This window comes from Panthera tigris, chromosome C2 (assembly GCF_018350195.1).
Source record: "Panthera tigris isolate Pti1 chromosome C2, P.tigris_Pti1_mat1.1, whole genome shotgun sequence".
NCBI lineage: Eukaryota > Metazoa > Chordata > Mammalia > Carnivora > Felidae > Panthera > Panthera tigris.
Genome location: NC_056668.1, coordinates 135714493 through 135732627, shown reverse-complemented (window position 1 = coordinate 135732627; position 18135 = coordinate 135714493). Strand labels below are relative to the sequence as shown.

At 38.4% G+C, this 18135-nt stretch overlaps 1 protein-coding gene across 1 annotated transcript in view; it reads right to left on the bottom strand.

The window, feature by feature from the left end:
* Window positions 1-6513: 6513 nt before the first annotated feature.
* KAT2B (lysine acetyltransferase 2B) overlaps window positions 6514-18135 on the bottom strand; it is a 103623-nt gene continuing 92001 nt past the window's right edge. Inside the window, 5 exon segments of the mRNA XM_042957116.1 lie at window positions 6514-8683; window positions 13092-13176; window positions 13275-13338; window positions 13581-13617; window positions 15137-15251. Coding sequence (XP_042813050.1) covers window positions 8490-8683; window positions 13092-13176; window positions 13275-13338; window positions 13581-13617; window positions 15137-15251 — 495 coding nt within the window. The 3' untranslated portion in view covers window positions 6514-8489.

Below are 18135 nucleotides of genomic sequence, written 5' to 3'. Positions count from 1 at the left end.
AGGGTTGTTCCCACTTTTTGTCTATTAGAAATAATGTTGAGGGGCGCCTGGGTGGCTCAGTCAGCTGAGCATCCGACTTCAGCTCAGGTCACGATCTCACAGCTCATGAGTTTGAGCCCCACGTTGGGCTCTGTGCTGACAGCTCAGAGCCTGGAGCCTGCTTCTGATTCTGTGTCTCCCTCTCTCTCTCTGCCCCTCCCCCACTCATGCCACATCTCTGTCTCTCAAAAATAAATAGACATTAAAAAAAAGAATGTTGCAGTGAACATGGATGTACAAAGATCTGCTTGAGATCCTGCTTTTAATTCTTTTGGATGTGTATCCAGAAGCAGAACTGTTGATAATATGGTAATTCTATGTTTTGATGAACCAATATGCTGTATTCCAGAGTGGTTGAACCATTTTTCATTCCCACCAGCAATGCACAAGGATCCCAATTTTTCCATATCCTTGCTAATACTTGGGGGGTTTTTTCATAATTCCTATCCTAATGGGTGTGAAGTGACATCTCATTGTGGTATTGACTTGCATTACCCCAGTGATTAATGATGTTAAACATCTTTTCATGTGCTTATTGTCCATTTATATACCTTCTTCAGAAAAATGTCTCTTCCAGTCCTATTCCCATTTTTGAATTGGGATGTTTTTGTTGTTGAATCTTAGAGGAGTTCCTAAAACATTCTAGATATTAATCCCTTATCCAATCTGTGATTTGCAAATGTTTTCCCCCATTATGTGGGTTGCCCTTTTACTGTTGGGAGTGTCCTCTGATGCACAAGTTTTTAATTTTGATTAAGTCCAATTATCAATTTTTCCTTTTGTTTTCTTTGCTTTTGATTGTTATACTTAAGAAATCATTGCCTAATCCAATGTCATGAAGTTTTTCACATATCTTTTCTTGTAAGTCACAAGTTTTTTTAAAAGACATGGATGGAATTGATTTCTTAATATTTTAGGAATTTTTTTATACCTATGATCATAACTTTGCCTATATCTTTTCCCATATACATTTTTGGTAGCAAGGCCACTCTTAAAATTAGTTGAACCTTCCTTTTTTGCTCTCTGGAACAAATGGTACCTATTCACATTTGGTAAAACTTTGCAATTGAAACTATTTTATCCTGTGCTTTTGTAGGCAAATTTTTGTCTTGATTTTTTTAATGATTATAAGAGTTCTCTAATTCTTGATTCTATTCAGTTAAATTACATTTTTCTTACAAATTGCAAATTTCTATGTTTTATTTAATGGTATATTATTTAAAAAATTTTTTCAGGGGCGCCTGGGTGGCTCGTTTGGATAAGCGTCTGACTTCGGCTCAGGTCATGATCTCACAGTTTGTGGGTTCAAGCCCCGCGTCAGGCTCTGTGCTGACAGCTCAGGGCCTGGAGCCTGCTTTGGATTCTGTGTCTCCCTCTCTCTGCCCCTCCCCTGCTCATGCTCTGTCTCTGTCTCTCTCTCTCTCTCAAAAATAAATAAAGGATTTAAAAAAAATTTTTTTTTTCAAATCTCTATACTATGCAGTTACATCACTTTTTTGTTACCTATTTGTATCTACTTTCTTTTGTACTTAATCCTTTTTGCTAGTTGTTAATCTTTTCTTATTTTGTTAATCTTTTCAAAGGACCAGCTTCTGTTGATCCTCAGTTTTTTCATTTTCTGCTTTATTAATTTCTGCTTTTGTTATTTTCTTTGTTCATATTCTTTGGGTTTATGCTGTAATTTTTCTAACTTCTATTTAGCTCCTTGATGTCTAGTTTTCCTCATATATATTTTTTAAGATTTTATTTTTAAGTAATCTCTGCTAACATGGAACTCGAACTCACAACCCTGAGATCAAGAGCCACATACTCCACCAACTGAGCCGGCCAAGCACTCCTACTCTTAAGTTTTTAAAAGCATTAATTTTTGCCTCTTAGTTTTACTGCATGACCTCTTTAGTGTTATTTGTATATATCTCAAGTTTGATTTCAAGTATTTTCTAACTTTGTGATTTCTTTTTTGACCTATTATGTAAAACAAATTTTTTTTCATACCAAATTGGAGATTTCTATTGTTATTGTTCTTTAAGTGAGTTCTACTTCTTTTTGTAATACATCAAAAAATTTATTTGCATGGTGTTGATTCTTTGGTATTTAAATCTTTTGTGACTAGTAAAAGTTGTTGAATTTTGCAAATGTTTAACTGTATATCCTTGAACATAAATTCTCTAATTGTTGAATGCAATGTTGCATAATGTTTTCAATTTTTTTTTTGTATCTTTACCAATTTTGCCTGATTCATCATTTGCTACACACACACACACACACACACACACACACACCACCTTCCACAGAATTTCTGGATTTATTGATTTTCCTAGTGAATTATTCCTTTTATCACTGTTGTAGTCACTCTTTTTCCTTCGTAGTGCTGTGTCTTAATGTCTGATATAGCTAAGGCAACTTATATATGGTTAATATTTGCCTGTGTATGGCTAGTATTAGCATTTTTACTATATCATTTTTCCATTTTTTTAAGCCTTCCTATGTTACTGTTTCAGATATATCTCATTAAAGAGTATATTACTAGATTTTGTTTTTGGTCCAAATTGAATTGTCATCTTTTACCTAACAAATTCTGTCCATTTACATGTATTGTGATAACTGCTATAATGTGATTTATTTCCAGCAAATATTTTTATGTTATCTACTCTGCCTTATTTTCTTTTTTCTCTTAACTGTTTACCATTGGATTAGTGGAGTTGTCTTTATTTCTACTTTTATTAAGTGGTTATCCTGAACTGGCTTAATTTGTATACATGACTTCCCAAAGCCAAGTTTCTGAAGAATATCTTTTGGAAGTCATTTTGATGAGGGTCAAATTCTCAGTCTTTTTTCCAAAAATGTATTTAATTTTGCCCTCACTCTTGTTGAGTGTAGGTTGACAATTCCCCCAACATTTCATTTTCTTATGGACTTAATTTTGCTGTTGATAAGTCTTGACAAATTTTTTGCTCATATTTTGGTAATTTACCTTAAGCATTTCATATTCTTGACTTATTGTAAATGTATTTTTAAAATTCATTTTCACCTGTTTGCTGCTAGTTTGTAGAAATGTAGTTGCTACTAGTTTATGGAAATGCAACTGATTTTCATATATAGACCTTGCTAAATTCACTCACCAGTTCTAGTATTTTTTTTCATAGATTCCTTAGAATTGTTTTTATTTTCATGACCTTATAGGCTACAAATAAAGACAGTTCACTTCTTTCTATCTTGTGTGCCTTTTCTCCTTACTGCACTGACTAGAACCTCTGCTATAATGTTGAACAGACGTGATGAGAGCAGACATCTTTGCCTTTATCTCAACCTTGGAAGCATTTGGTCTTTCAGCATTACTGTGATGTTGGCTATAAGTTTTTATTGATTACTTTTACCCTATTGAGGAAGTTTCCTTTTATTCTTTGCTAGTTTTTTTTTTTTTTAAAGGAATGGGTGTTGAACTTTGTCAAATGCTTTATCTGCATCTATTGAGATGAACATGTTTTTTTTTTTTTATGCTATTCATATAGTTAATTACATTAGTGGATTTTCAGTGTTAAATGAGCCTTGACTTAATCAGATGTGCCCCACTTGGTCATGATCTCTGATATTTTTTATATATTGAATTCCATTTGCTAATATTTTGTTAAAGATCTTTGAATTTGTGTTTATGAGGGTTGTTGATCTATAGTTTTCTTGTAAATTTTATCCTTTGGTGTCAAGGGTAACAATACTGGCCTCATAAAATGATTTCAGAAGTCTTCCCACGTTTACTGTTACTTTTTCGCTTACGCTGAAGATCTGTGTATTTTATTGTATTATGCGCATTTTGTATGGTATTGTGTTGTACTGCATGTATATTGCTAATTATACTTTATTTTTTAAAGTTTATTTGAGAAGGAGAGCATGAGTGAGAGAGGGACAGAGATAGGGGGAGAGAATCCCAAGCAGGCTCTGTGCTGACAGGGCAGAGCCGGACGCAGGGTTCAATGTCACTATCTCACAGTTCATGAGTTCTAGCCCCATATCAGGCTCTATGATGACGGCTCAGGGCCTGGAGCCTGCTTCAGATTCTGTGTGTCCCTCTCTCTGCCCCTCCCTGACTTGCCCTCTGTCTTTCAAAAATAAATTTAAAATAAATAAATTTAAAACAAGTAAAAGAAAAAAAAAAGAGTTGGACGCTTAACTGACTGAGCCACCCAGATGCCCCACTTTAATTTTTTTTTTAATGTTAAATATAGAAGGGAATGTTGAGTTTTCCACAAAACAACATACAACTATATAGGTGTGAATGTGTTGAGTAGAAGCAGTGCTGGCACACTGAATCAAGAGCACTGTATGGGGAGAAAAGATTTTCATAAGCTTGATCATAAAATCTGTATGAAATGTGTATTCTATTCAATTTTTAAAACAACCAACATTAAGCAAACTTAAGCACTCTCTTATAACCCTTTTCCTATTCTCTTGTTGGACTGCCCTATTGGACAAAAAGGCAGATTTTTTGTTCTTAGATATTATTAAGCATAAATAGCATACCCATCTCTCTTAACTGCAGAAAATGGGTGGTTAACAGAGAGCAAAAAGAACAGAGACCAGTGAATTTTAGAAAGGGCCCAATATCCAAATGAAGTGGTATTGCAGAAAGAGCATATGCATGAACATGTGCAAGGAGGTCCTTACCTTCTAGCAAATTCTCCAAGGGATTGCTTTTTTTTTTTCCTTCAAAGTTTATTTCTTTTGAGAGAGAGAGAGAGAGCCTAACTGGGAAAGGGGCAAAGAGAATTCCAAGCAGCCTTCGCAGGACCAGTGCAAAGTCCGATGCAGGGCTTGAACTCAGGAACCACGAGATCATGACAGGAGCCCAAGTCAGACTCTTAACTGACTGAGTGACCCAGGTGCCCCCATGAGGGATTGTTCTTGAAGAACTTCAAACCTAGATAAATTAAAACTGACAACCTTCGGTTCAGCTCAGAAAATTACACACATACACAAATTAGATGTGTTGTTTCTCATCTTTTTAAACTAATTCTGCCAAGGTTGTGTTGGACTTCCCAATAACAAGAGGGAGCAGGAAGACTGACTTTTGTTTTCCTTGCTTTTCTCTGCGTCGCTTTTTAATAAACCCAGAGAAAATCTACGGCTTTGTCTCTGTTAGTTTTTTTCCACAAAAAAGTAGACACTACCATAAAAAAGCCAAGGCATAAGTATACCTAAATTACAGTAGAGAACTTTTCATGGCACTTAAGGGTGTTCTCTCACCCCCTCTTTCAGCATCTTCTGTGTACTTTGTTGACGCTCTCCCTCCAAACTATCGGTTCTACTGTGCAAAGGGGAGAATGCTAGTTCCGGAAGGCCCGAGCAGACCAGCTCAGAACAATACGGAAAAGGCCATAGGCTGCCACCAATAACCCTTCCTTGTACAGCTCTTAGAATCTCTTCAACATTGGTCTAAAGGACGTCAGCTAAAAGACGTGACACATTATTAACCTGCCCATAGTACCCCAGTCTGATCTTGTTTCTACTTCTTAGGTTTCACAATTTTAAATTTTACTTCTAAGTAATATGAAAGCCTCGGTCTTCTTTTCACTATTCTAATGAATACAACCAGTTATTAAATGTGTTGAATACAACTTCAGAGCAATTTTTGATACGGAGACATGGGGTGGAGTGGGAAGGAGACTTATCGTCCAATCCCGATGTTTGCATCCCTGTGGAAGGACAGACATCACCCCCTGGCCTCCCTGTGCCCCTCATTCATTCCTCCCCTGGGAGGGACTTACCTAATCGATGAGTTACAGCAAGGCCCTGGACTGCACGGTTTGGCTGTTCCGTCCCCTGTGCCTCTTCGGAGTTGGCCTGCCTTCAGAGAGCACCACTGCTCTTGGCCATGCACTAAACTCGACGGTACAGGCTCTGCCCTTGGAGAGGAAGCTGGCAGTGTCTGCAGAGCCGCTGGTGAGTCAGTCACATTCTGGGGTTCAGTATTAGCCCATTTTCCATAGATATATAAGCCACATTCTTCAATATCCATTTTATTATTAATGAAGGTATTTTGGCCATCATGTGCCTTATTCCTTTGACTTCTCAGTTGGTTCAGGATTCAGTAAGAAAAGGTACAGTACTTCTCATACCCCAACAGGATATAGGATTCTTTCCTGCAGTCAGCATTTTGAGTGAAATTAGAAGCTCATTAGGAGATGTCTAAGAACCAGCTATATTTTTACCCGCGTCTTCATTCATCTTTTTGCAGATGGAAAGCAGAAAAACTGGGGGCGCGGGGGAGGGGTACTTAACTTCTAAACCAATAACACTCCTCTCTCACTGTTTTTTTTTCCCCTTTGTTTAATGAGTGACAGCGGGCAAAATGCAGTGGACCACTCAAAAGACACAGACCCAGACAAGTGTCTCTCCTCATGGAATTATCTCAGTGGTGGTTTGTGAATTTTTATGAAACTTACAACGAATGCAGCAATTCTAAACATCTTCCACGAAATGCCTAAAAGGCAGAATTACGGATCTTGTCGATGGTCATCAACCATCGCCCTATTGAATTTAATGGGCTAGAAGAAGAAAACGCAACACCACATTGAGAGCTTTTTAAAATATAATTTAAAACTATGTTGTACCAGTACAATATATTAATTTTACAAATGTAAAATTTTATCCGCTGTTAAAGCATTTGCAAAAACCACACATCCTACTTCAGCTTTATTGCACAATATCTATAAGAAAATATTAATTTTTAAATTAGAAAACATAAAAATGCTTTCAATATAGAAGAGACAATCTGATTTTAAAGACAATACTCTATAAGAATGTCTACCCAGAAAATAACAAACTTTCACAGGATACCAAGCTGGACAGATGCTTCGGCAGATTCAGTACAAAGCACTGTTTAAAACCAGTCCAAGATACTTAATCCAAAGTGTATCATCATTCTTCATTAGAAATCTAGATGCCACTCGAAGCAGTTTCTTAGACTTAAAAAAGTTGAGGCATTTTTCAGTGTGAGCATTCTGAATATCCCTTACCTATTAAAAACAATACTTCCCGCTTAACAGCCATTTGCAGGGTTTTTTCCGTCATGCAGATTATCTCTGGCAACTGTTTTTAACAATGATTAAATGATCACTTTAATTCACTTATGCTGATAAAAAACCCCATCAAGTTAAATACACTTTTAAAACTTAGTCCTTTACAAAAATCAGTTTATAAATTTGTATCATAAAAATTAGTGTCAAAGACCATCAAAATGGCCTTCATTTGTTTTGATATTAGTTGGTTCTCCCAGAGTTGGGATGGCAGACGTCCCACTTCTCTATGTAGTGTTAATCAGAAAATAAACCCAAGCGCTAAGCTGGAGTCCCGAGACAGGTTAATCCATCTGAACGATGGATTTTAGTGGGATATCACCCTGGGTCTGTATTCCAATGTAGTTGATAAAATACTGACAGCAAATCTTGGTAATTGATTTCACCTCAGACAATGAACAGAATGTAGAGATGCAACAGGAAAAATGTTCATATCGTACATTATCAGTGGGGTTGTGTGTCTCATGGAAAACGAAAACAATCCTTATTAGTTAGAACAAGGATCCACCAAATTTGATACATACGTAGATTATGCATCTTTTCTTATTAAAGCACATTGATTCGATCTCAAGTGTTCTCAAATGTATGCCTTTGTGCAACAGGAGATTGCCTTTTGGAACTTATGGCCTGCATAAGCAAAGTCAGATATAATAGTACACATTTGTGTAGAGAAAATAATTATTAAAATAGTGGTTATGCGCTCACAAGTTTATTGTAGGTAGACAGAATTATCAAAAACCCAGATGCTTATAAAAAACTTTGCAGTATTTAGAATTTCTTCCTTAGGAATCAAAGCAGTTGCTTTTCTGGAACTGCATTTTTTTCAGAACTGCTCAAAGCACCTCATCTAGATGAGTGTTTTTAAAAAATATATATAAAAAGTCTACAATGAGACTTCAAACATCACATATTTCACCTTTTACGGGCTTTTTATCATGTATCCCTTCCTTAAAGTCCTTCAGAATAAAATAAAAATAAACTCTCACATTCCATTAGAAAAAATGGAAACATTCATGGTCTGAAAAGTTTCTGCATTCCCCCAAATCTTGGTACTATGTGCAATTTCCTCATACACAGGTTTTGAGGAAACCCCTGATCATCTATTACTGAATATTCAGCTAATGGACATGCCATAGAAAATTTACATTTAATAGTAGTAAATAGATTAAAATCTATTCCATAAAATAAAAATGTTCTATGACTTCAATTTAAATACGTATCTGAAAAGCTAAGAGGAGGTTTTTTTGTTTTTCAAAAGTGCTAATTAATACAGTTACAAGTATCTTCAATACATTATGTCCAATTCTTTATAAAACTAAACCACCTTGCTTTAGGCACACTGTTTGATGAGTTTCTAAGAAGCAGAGGGGGGAAAAATCACTTGTCAATTAATCCAGCTTCCTTAATTTTACTGAAGAAGAATTTCTCCAGGATATTGGCACATTTGTAGTATTCGCTTTCAGGGGGGTTGTATTCTTTGCAATTGGTAAAGACTCGCTGTAAATCTGCCATGAATAATTTCTTAGACACGTAGTACCTATTCTTGAGGCGTTCGCTCATGGTTTTCAGATCTGCACAGGAAAAAAAAATATTAGCAATCTTTGACTCCTATTTTAAACACTCGCTGACAAAAGGGAGACAGGGAGAGAAATTTATGTCATTGGTTTGGCTACATTTTTACCACCCCAATGCCCCTGCTTACAAGAAATTCATATGATCAAGGAAAACAGTTCCTAAATCTTAGGTTGTTTCTGTTGTGAGGGTTCCTTGTGTAAAATCACAGCATTTTAACATTGAAGGGACCATTATTAGTCATCTGGCCCAATCCCCTATTCAGCACAAGGAAGCTAAGTAGATTAGCAGTGATAAGTATGATAAACTAAGTACTGTTAGCTATTCATTCAGAATTACACAGAAGAGGCTCTATCTACACAGAGTAGAGCAGGTGGGACATTTGTACTGAATCACTGCATTACTTAAGTCGAACAATCAGACTGAGTTTGTTTCAATAAATTCACAGTTGTTTTGGTGCTGTAGAGACAGAACTAAAGTACAGAAAGTGATCATAAATAAATCTGCAGATACACCAGTGTCCTTGCATATAAAGATTCAAATTAATTTAGTTTCATGCTCCATCCACGAAATAAGAATCACAAGCAATAAAAAAAAATCACACAAAAAATTTTTTCTAAAGCCAGTAAGCCTTGAGAGACTACTGTAAAATAGTATTTTCCCAATATATCTACTTCCTTTAAATTATATTATTTTACAAATGAAAACAGTACTTTATCTAAACTTATAAGAATACCATGGGGCTTGTTTACTCCCCACTCTTAGGACTGATTTAAAGAATTCCATGCAGGGGCGCCTTGGTTGGCTTAGTCGGTAAAGCATCCGGCCTCAGCTCAGGTAATGAACTCACGGTTCGTGAGTTCAAGCCCCATGTCAGGTTCTCTGCTGACAGCTCAGAGCCTGGAGCCCGCTTCAAATTCTGTGTCTCCCTCTTTCTCTGCCCCTTCCCCACTCGCTCAATCTCTCTCTCTCTCTCTCTCTCTCAAAAATAAATAAATATTAAAAAAAAAAAAAGAATTCCATGCAGATTAGAAGATGTTAACATTTGTCTACTGATAGGTTCCTAGTTGACTCTAAGTCTGGTTCTATCATTAAAACTTATATTAACTGTGGGGCACCTGGGTGGCTCAGTCGGTTAAACCTCTGACTTTGGCTCAGGTCATGATCTCATGGTTTGTGAGTTCGAGCCCCATGTAGGGCTCCCTGCTGTGAGTGCAGAGCCTGCTTCAGATCCTCTGTCCGCCCCCCCCCCACCCCTTCCCTGCTTCTTTCTCAAAAATAAACATTAAAAAAATTATATTAACTGTGCATGGAAAAATAAGTCAAAATTATTAAAGAAATACCTCTGACTACCCATAACCCAAATTCCCACTATATGATCAAATTTTCCAGAGGCAAGGAAACTTACAACCAACTACAGTGGGATTATCAGTTAGTCAGATATATAAAATTATGTACAACAACCAAAAATGGAAATTCATTTAGATCAAAATCTTAAATCTACCAAAACACCGAAGAAAAAAATGGGAAATATGTACTCTCGCCTATTTCCTCTGAACAAAGCTTATCTTTGGTAGTGCTATGTCATCAACCTGAGTTCAACATTCAATTTTCTTCTCTCACTAAAACAGTTTGGAAGAAGAGAAAAACTGGCAAGTGTTAAGATACCTAAAAGTTCAGCAAATACCCCACTAGCTGTCTCACCCAAGTGTGACTGAACAGATGAAGATGTCCTCTCAGTAAATGAAGAAAGACTAATGAAATTAATTGTGTCTCTCCAAGTAAGTTAGATGTTTACCTTCCTTCCACCACATGCCTACCACTTAAGATACGCTACCTGATATAATTTTATGTTTTAGAAGGAAAAGACATGTAACCAAAAAGGGAAAAAAAGAATGAAACATGGCACAAAGAAGTTTATCCAAAAGCTTTCAAACTATTATTTGGAAGATAGTGGATAAGAAGAGATGGGGAGAGCCTAAAATACAGTAGGAACAAAACAAGAGTCATAGAAGTGTTTGAACCTTTCAGAATAATTACAGCCAATTCCGTACATTTCCTTTCCATCTTTCTATTCTATTCAGTTATAAATAACATCTTTCTTCCTCCAGCCTTCTAAGAGGCGTGGTTGGCCAAACGGCATGTGTCAAAAAAGAAGGTGATTACACATCAGTGATACCACATAGGAAGAAATCATAAAATTATTCTGTTTTCATCCCCCACCACCACCAACTTGGGAGTTCTGGGTAAATAGGAAAACTCTAACTAGTAATCCACACGTGGTAAGAAGACATGCTTGAACCAGACTACTCAGACAATGTTCTGAATGAGATGCCCCAAATGACACAGCTTAGGTCTCATTCATATGGGAGAAAAGAGTTTTTGAAGGCAAAGGGGAAAGAGAAGAAATGTTTTTAGAAAAAGGCAAGAAGGCAATAATGGGAGAAAGTAAAATTATTGATCTGTCAGTCTTGTCCTCAGAAAAAAGACCATCTTTTCGGGCATGACCATCTTAGGGGCAAGACTACACATTTTACTCAGCACCTAAAGACATCCCAAGAAAAATATCATTACTCCCCTAAAGAGCACCATTTACTGTTTTAATTCTCTTTGTCTAGAACACACCTCAGTTCACCACTGGTCTTGCTCAATGGGGCCAATATTGCCCTCGGAAGCATTCAGCTATGCACACAGGCGGTATCCAACTGGAAAGGCTCATCCCTTTGCTTGGCTGGACCAGGAAAAACACTTCCAGAAAGCAGGCTGAGAGTAGGCTATGACAGACAGGACCTTCTAGAACTACTATTGCAGGTCTTCAGAGCATACATGAGCAGGGCTAAAAGATAATTATTCTCCCCAAACTCACACAACCTCCCACGAGGGTTTCATAAAAGGAGTGGAGATGGTCCAGGGTCAGTTGGAGTTAACTCCAGAGGTCAGTTAACTTAAGTTTGGAAATGGGCACAAATGGTCTTTACATATACTTTTTAAATGTTTATTTATTTTTGAGAGAGAGAGCACAAGTAGGGGAAGGGCAGAGAGAGGTAGGGGACAGAGAATCCGAAGCGGGCCCCGTGCTGACAGCAGTGAGCATCTGATGCAGGGCTTGAACTCCCGAACCAGATCACGATCTGAGCTGAAGTCAGATGTTCAACCAACTGAGCCACCCAGGTACCCTGGTCTTAACATATTTTTTACATGATGGAAAATACCGAGAGACACATCACTGGCTCAGTCAGTAGAGCATGCAATTCTTGATCTCAGGGTTGTGAGTTTGAGCCACATGTTGGGTGTAGACATTACTTAAAAATAAAACCTCTTAAAATTTTTTTTAAAAAAGAAAAGAATATACAGACTCCCCAAACACCGTTCCATACAGAATTCTAGACTCAGTCAATCCTCACACTTTGGTTTTCATAACTGAAATACACAGAAGCAAGGCAGAAAGCAAAGGGGAATAAAAGCATATAGATGTATGTCCACTTTAAGGAGTACAGACTACCCAAATCATTACTATGACTATATAAAACACATTCATGTGAAAATTAAGGCTATAGAAAACACCCACAAATAATTCTGTTGCCAGGGAGCTAATGGGTCCCTTTCATTCTTCCTTTCATATTTTAATACTTGCTTGGTACCAGGAATAGATTACAGGTGGAAAAGGGACAGAAGACACAGGCTGTCTCCCAAACAATGGCCGCACAAGTGACTGAAAAGAAAACATTTCAGCTAGTTTTCTGTCATCTACACAATGCCAAATTAGTTTAATTGGATTCTGAATTGGTTCAACTAATCATTTACATGGTGCAGGTACAGCAGCAAATCCCACACTTCTACATTTCTAAAGGCATTTCTTGTTTGTTTGGTATTAGATGTGGAATAAAGCTTTAAAAAGGAGTGTAAATAGGGACACTAATAGTATCCATCAAGAACATGGAAAATCAAGAATCTCTCCCTCTGCTAGGATAGCAGGCAAGCAGCTTAATCCAACTTCATTTTATTGCTTTCAAAAATTCTCAAAAGGCTCACAATATATCAAGAGGACAACCTGAAGTTTCTCCATTTGCAACCAAATGGGGGAGTATAAACAAGGCTGTGTCCACACAGCCAGCTTTCACATCTAGTGCTGAGTGCAGTTCCCCGCGTGGGCTTTCTGCATCGAGTGCTGTCGGGTGCAGCTCTGAAAGGTGCAAGCATGTCTCCTGAACACAGCCACCCACGTCTCCTTTATCACGCTGCTCTACGTCACTGGCCCTCCGCGGGGACGGGGAATCCCACCGCCCGTCATCACACAAACCCTACCCTACCACAGAAGATTACAAATCAACCTCAGCAACCGTTTGTCCCCCACACCGCCATCCAGAGACTGTTACATCTATACTTAGAAAATGTTAATGGCATTACCCATGGGGAACCTTATAACTTCATAATATCCCGGAGCTTCTGTTCTCTTCACAGGTTCCATGAAGGGCCAAGCGCTTTGATGGCTCTTGAGTAAAGAAAAAAGTAAGGTATCTAATATGGAAATTCCATGTGGGAAATCATTTCAAAATATCTGCATGAGGTGAATGAAAAGAAAACACCCACCTTCACCTGCTGGAGGATGCTCTTGAGCGTGCTGTAAAGCTGGTCAGGGTCTTTGGGCTCTTTACTTGAAAGGAAAAGAGCAAACAACAAGGTACAATGATTAGTTTTTTGCCTTCCTGCCAGGGGAATCCTATTCAGCTCATTTTCACAAAACCCTAAGATTGGAACCATCCCAGCATTTTTTATGAAAACTGAAACGCAGCAAGTGCCGCCTGAGTGATTACAGTCAGTTTGCCCGTTTCCTCTAAGTTGCGGGGAGGAAAGAAAAATCACTTCCATTAACATCCTCTCGCCCATCTGACTTACCTTTTCTCTCTTCCACTCGGCTTCCAGCCTGTCTCTCCTACATGTCAACGAAATTAAACACTGAATGAGAACTGCTTTCGGTCAAGAGAATAACAACATTAATACTTATCAAAATGCAATAAATTATACGCATGCCTAAATAAGTCTATTTCTGGGAAGAGACAGAAATCAACTGCAATTAGTTTTCTTCCGTATATGGCTACAAACCTGAAACATTTCCAACATTCCCAAGATAACCAACACTACTTTAGGTTAGTGTTTTTTAAAGGAGGAACTCCAACTTTTTAGAGGAGAGTATAAAAAATAAATATGTCAGTACCGGGGATATGTGTATATTTTAAACTCTAAGTCACGTTTTTTTTTTTGCTAATCACATGTGAAAGAGTTAAGCTGTTATTTTAGGTTAGAACGAACCTTATCCCTCCCGGTCTCTATTTTATTTGGCAAAGAACCTGCTTGCAATGCAAGATGGTTTAGCGCAGCAGAAAGAAAACACAGCCTCAAATCCAATAGACCTGGATTTGATTTCTTGCTCACTCCTTAAAAGCTAACTTATCTTAGATAGATTACTTAACTTTTTGCCTCTACAGTTTATCAATCTATAAAACAGAACTCTAAAAATTAGGTGACGTTATCGCTTTTGAGATTAGTTGATGCATGTAAAAAAAACCAAAAAACCAGAAAAATGCCTGGCAATATGGTAGCTATTGTGCCATTAACAGGGATGATATAGGGAAGTGAAATCTCTAGGGCTAGAAGCAAAAGTAAGATGTGCCATAGGGTAGCCATTGTAATGAAGGAATATATCTTGCCCAAATAACGTCTTATTTTTTTTCTGGAGAACTGTAGTTTGTTGCATTTTGTTTTCTGTATTAAATCTTCAATATACTAGAAGATGCTGGATTTGAACTGAATCAAAGCATAGCTATTCAATACTTTCAATCTACAAAAACAAGCTATTTTGTGTGTTTTATCCCAGGATGATTCACCCCTCACATACTCACAGATAAGAACCCTTGGGAAAACTACTCTAAAATAGGGAACTTGAAACAAATTATATGTTTCCAATCATCTTTTTTAGAAATGCTGAGAGACTGATTTGGCCAAGCACACATGTGGGCAGGTTGCAATCGTGACGGCAACGAGCAACGGGTACGAACAGCAAAATGTCTGGAGATCCGAATCAGGCGGCTTCTAATTCTGACAGTTACTAGCCATGTACTATGTAAGCTCAAAGGACTTAATCATTCTGAGACTCAAATTCCCCATTTGTAGAAGTAGAATTCCCCTGTGCTCTAACAGCAACCTCTCGATAAATGGCAGATATTATCAGCTACAAGAAGGGGTCATCTGAATTCTCCTTGATTTGTCCACACTGAGAAGTAGAGAAAAGACATAAAGGGAAAGCATGCACTCCCTTCCCAAGACTACAAACACCATGAATGGAGACAGGCAGAGCAAAAAGCTTTCCAAATCACGGCACTCTGGCAATTGTTTCAAACCTATCTCATGGCATGACCAAAAGGTTTTGCTTTTAAAAGAAGATCTGTACATACTAATTCCAGGAATGCTTTCTATTGGAATCTGTCGAACTCCATCTTTAAAACACGAAAGTCCAGGGTATACTTTTCGAATCTGGGCTTGTTTTCTTTCTATCAGCTTTTTAATGATCTGTAAAGCACAGGAAGAAAATGTGTTTAGTGACAGAAGTTTGTGGCTACAGATTAAGCTATTCAACCTAGGAAGTTGGGCCCCTAAATATAGCCTTCAGGACACAAAAAAGGAGAAAGTGTGAATGCCATTTTACGGGTAAGACATGAAAACATTCTATTACACAACCATGCCCCTTCGGTGGCATTCACACAACTGTCTTTGAAACCTTGTCCCCTGCCATTCAAAACAGCCAAGACTGAGAGAACACACTGCCCTCAGGGGCGGCAGTCCTCTCTAGCACAGGAGCCAGTGATTTTGTCTTGCTTCTCTGAGGGGCCTCTGCCCAAGCTGCAGCCAAGCAGCCCTGTGCATCAGCTAACCCAGCTGAGCCCCATGCCAGGACCCCTTCAGGTCCCCAGAGCAGGAACTATTCCCTTCGGACTGGAGGGCACATGAACAGGCCTCAGAAAGTTGCCAATGACAGGATGACCTTACTAGCACTCAAAATTGTCAAGGCTTGGGGTGCCTGGGTGGCTCAGTTGGTTAGGCGTCCGACTCTTCATTTTGGCTCAGGTCGTGATCTCACGGTTCATGAGTTCAAGCCTCGTGTCAGGCTCATACTGACAGTGCGGAGCCTGCTTGGGATTCTCTTTCTCCCTCTCTCTGCCCTTCCCCGGCTCATGCTCACTCTCTCTCAAAAAAAATAGCCCTAACCCATGCTGTTTGCATCAAAAAAGCAATTCCAAATTGTTGAGGCAACACAACTCCTGTTGTGAGCATTCAGGACCTATAAGGGAATTTTGTAAAATAATTCCTAATGTACTTAGGTTAACTATTTCCAAAACAGTACAGTTTTGCATTAAAAAAAAAAAAACAAAAAAACAGAAAAAGATAAATTAAAAATAGCCATCCAGAAATTAACTGTCATAACTGAATTTTGGAAAAGAAAAAACAAAACAGTAGCAGTCATTAATTGAATTTACAAAGGAAAACAAAAAATTCCAGTTCCTAACAGCTTGATCTCAAACACATCGTTGGTAAATGTTCTAGCATGAATACATTTTAATCCTAACAAGTAAACAAAGAACTCCATAACGTGAATAGGACTAGTCAAAGTATATTCCTAGTAAATCTAGTTCAATGCTGTCCAATAGAAATACAATGTGGGGCACCTGGGAGGCTCAGTCAGTTAAGCATCTGACTCTTGATTTAGGCTCGGGTCATGATCTCACCATCACGGGATCAAGCCCCACGTTGGGGCTGGAACCTGCTGGAACGTGACCATGGAACCTGCTTGGGATTTTCTCTCCCTCTCACTCTGCCCCTCCCCGACTTGTGCTTTCTCTCTAAATAAATATTTAAAAAAAAATAAAGAAATATAATGCAAACCACTAATGTAATTTTTTTTAATGTTTATTTATTTTTGAGAGAGACAGAGCATGGATGGGAGAGGAGCAGACAGAGAGGGAGACACAGAATCCGAAACAGGCTCCAGGCTCTGAGCTGTCGGCACAGAGCCTGATGCGGGGCTCAAACTTCACGAGCCATGAGATCATGACCTGAGCCGAAGTCGGATGCCCAACTGACTGAGCCACCCAGGCACCCCATCACTTATGTAATTTTAAATGTTCCAGTAGCCACACTCTTTAAAGTAAAAAGTAACAAGTAAAATTGGATTTTAACAGTATGTTTTTATTTACCCCAATATATCCAAAATATTATCACGGCTGTATATAATCATTAAAAAAAAATAAAGATACGTATGAGATACTTTACATTCTTTTATTCATAACAAGTCCTCAAAATTGTAGTGCATCTCAATTTCAGCAGTCTATATATCAAGTGCTCAATAGCCAATATGTAGCTAGTGGCTCCCATTCTGGACAGACAGATCTAGATGGATGCTCCCCCTTGTTTATTTATGAATCTAAGTCTTTTTTTTTTTTTTTTTTTTATTTTTAAGTAATCTCTACACCCAGCATGGGGCTCAAATTTACAACTCCAAGATCAAGAGTCACATGGCCTACCAACTGAGCCAGCCAGGCACCCCAAGTCTAAGTTTTTGGGTTTTATTTTAAGTTTTTGTATTTATTTAGGTAATCTTCTACACCCAATGTGGGGCTTGAACTCACAACCCCGAGACCAAGAGTCATATACTCTTCCAACTGAGCCAGCCAACAAGCACCCCTCCCCCAGTCTAAGCCTTTTTTTAGAATTTCTTTTTAATGTTTATTTTTGTGAGAGAGAGAGAGAGAGAGAGAGAGAGAGCGGGAATGAGCAGGGGAGAGGCAGACAGGGAGGGAGACAGAGGATCTGAAGCAGGTTCTGTGCTGACAGCAGCAAGACCAACGTAGGGCTCCAACTCATGAACCGTGAGATCATGACCTGAGCTGAAGTTGGACACTCAACCAACCTGGGCACCCAGGTGCCTCCCTCCTCCAGTTTAAGTCTTTTTAAAAGAGAATCCTAATGGCAATCTCTTAAATAAACACCTTCAAAAAATGTAACTTCAAAGTTCAATTTTAAAAGCTTTTCTCTTTATCAGGAGTGCTCTCAGATGTGCTATCCCACCCCAGTGGGTTCCACACCCCTTGTGTAGCACCTTGAAGGTTTGGGGTCCTAGTGAGTGACTGGTAATGGCAGTAGAGGGTTTCTTAAGCCCTCGGAGCCTCCAAGGATCGCTTTGGAAAAAGGAGATATTTCACTTCTGTTCCAGTCTTTTATCTTCACTTCCCTCGAAAATGTCTCCACTGCTCCACCTGTCATCATCCTTCTCTCCTCAAATCCTTCTCCCGGTCCACCACTGTCCATTTAGTCTCCCCAAACCGAAGATTTAGGGGGACTCCCCCATCTGTGATATGCCAATAAGTCTTAGCACATCTTCTTACAAAGAAATCACGCT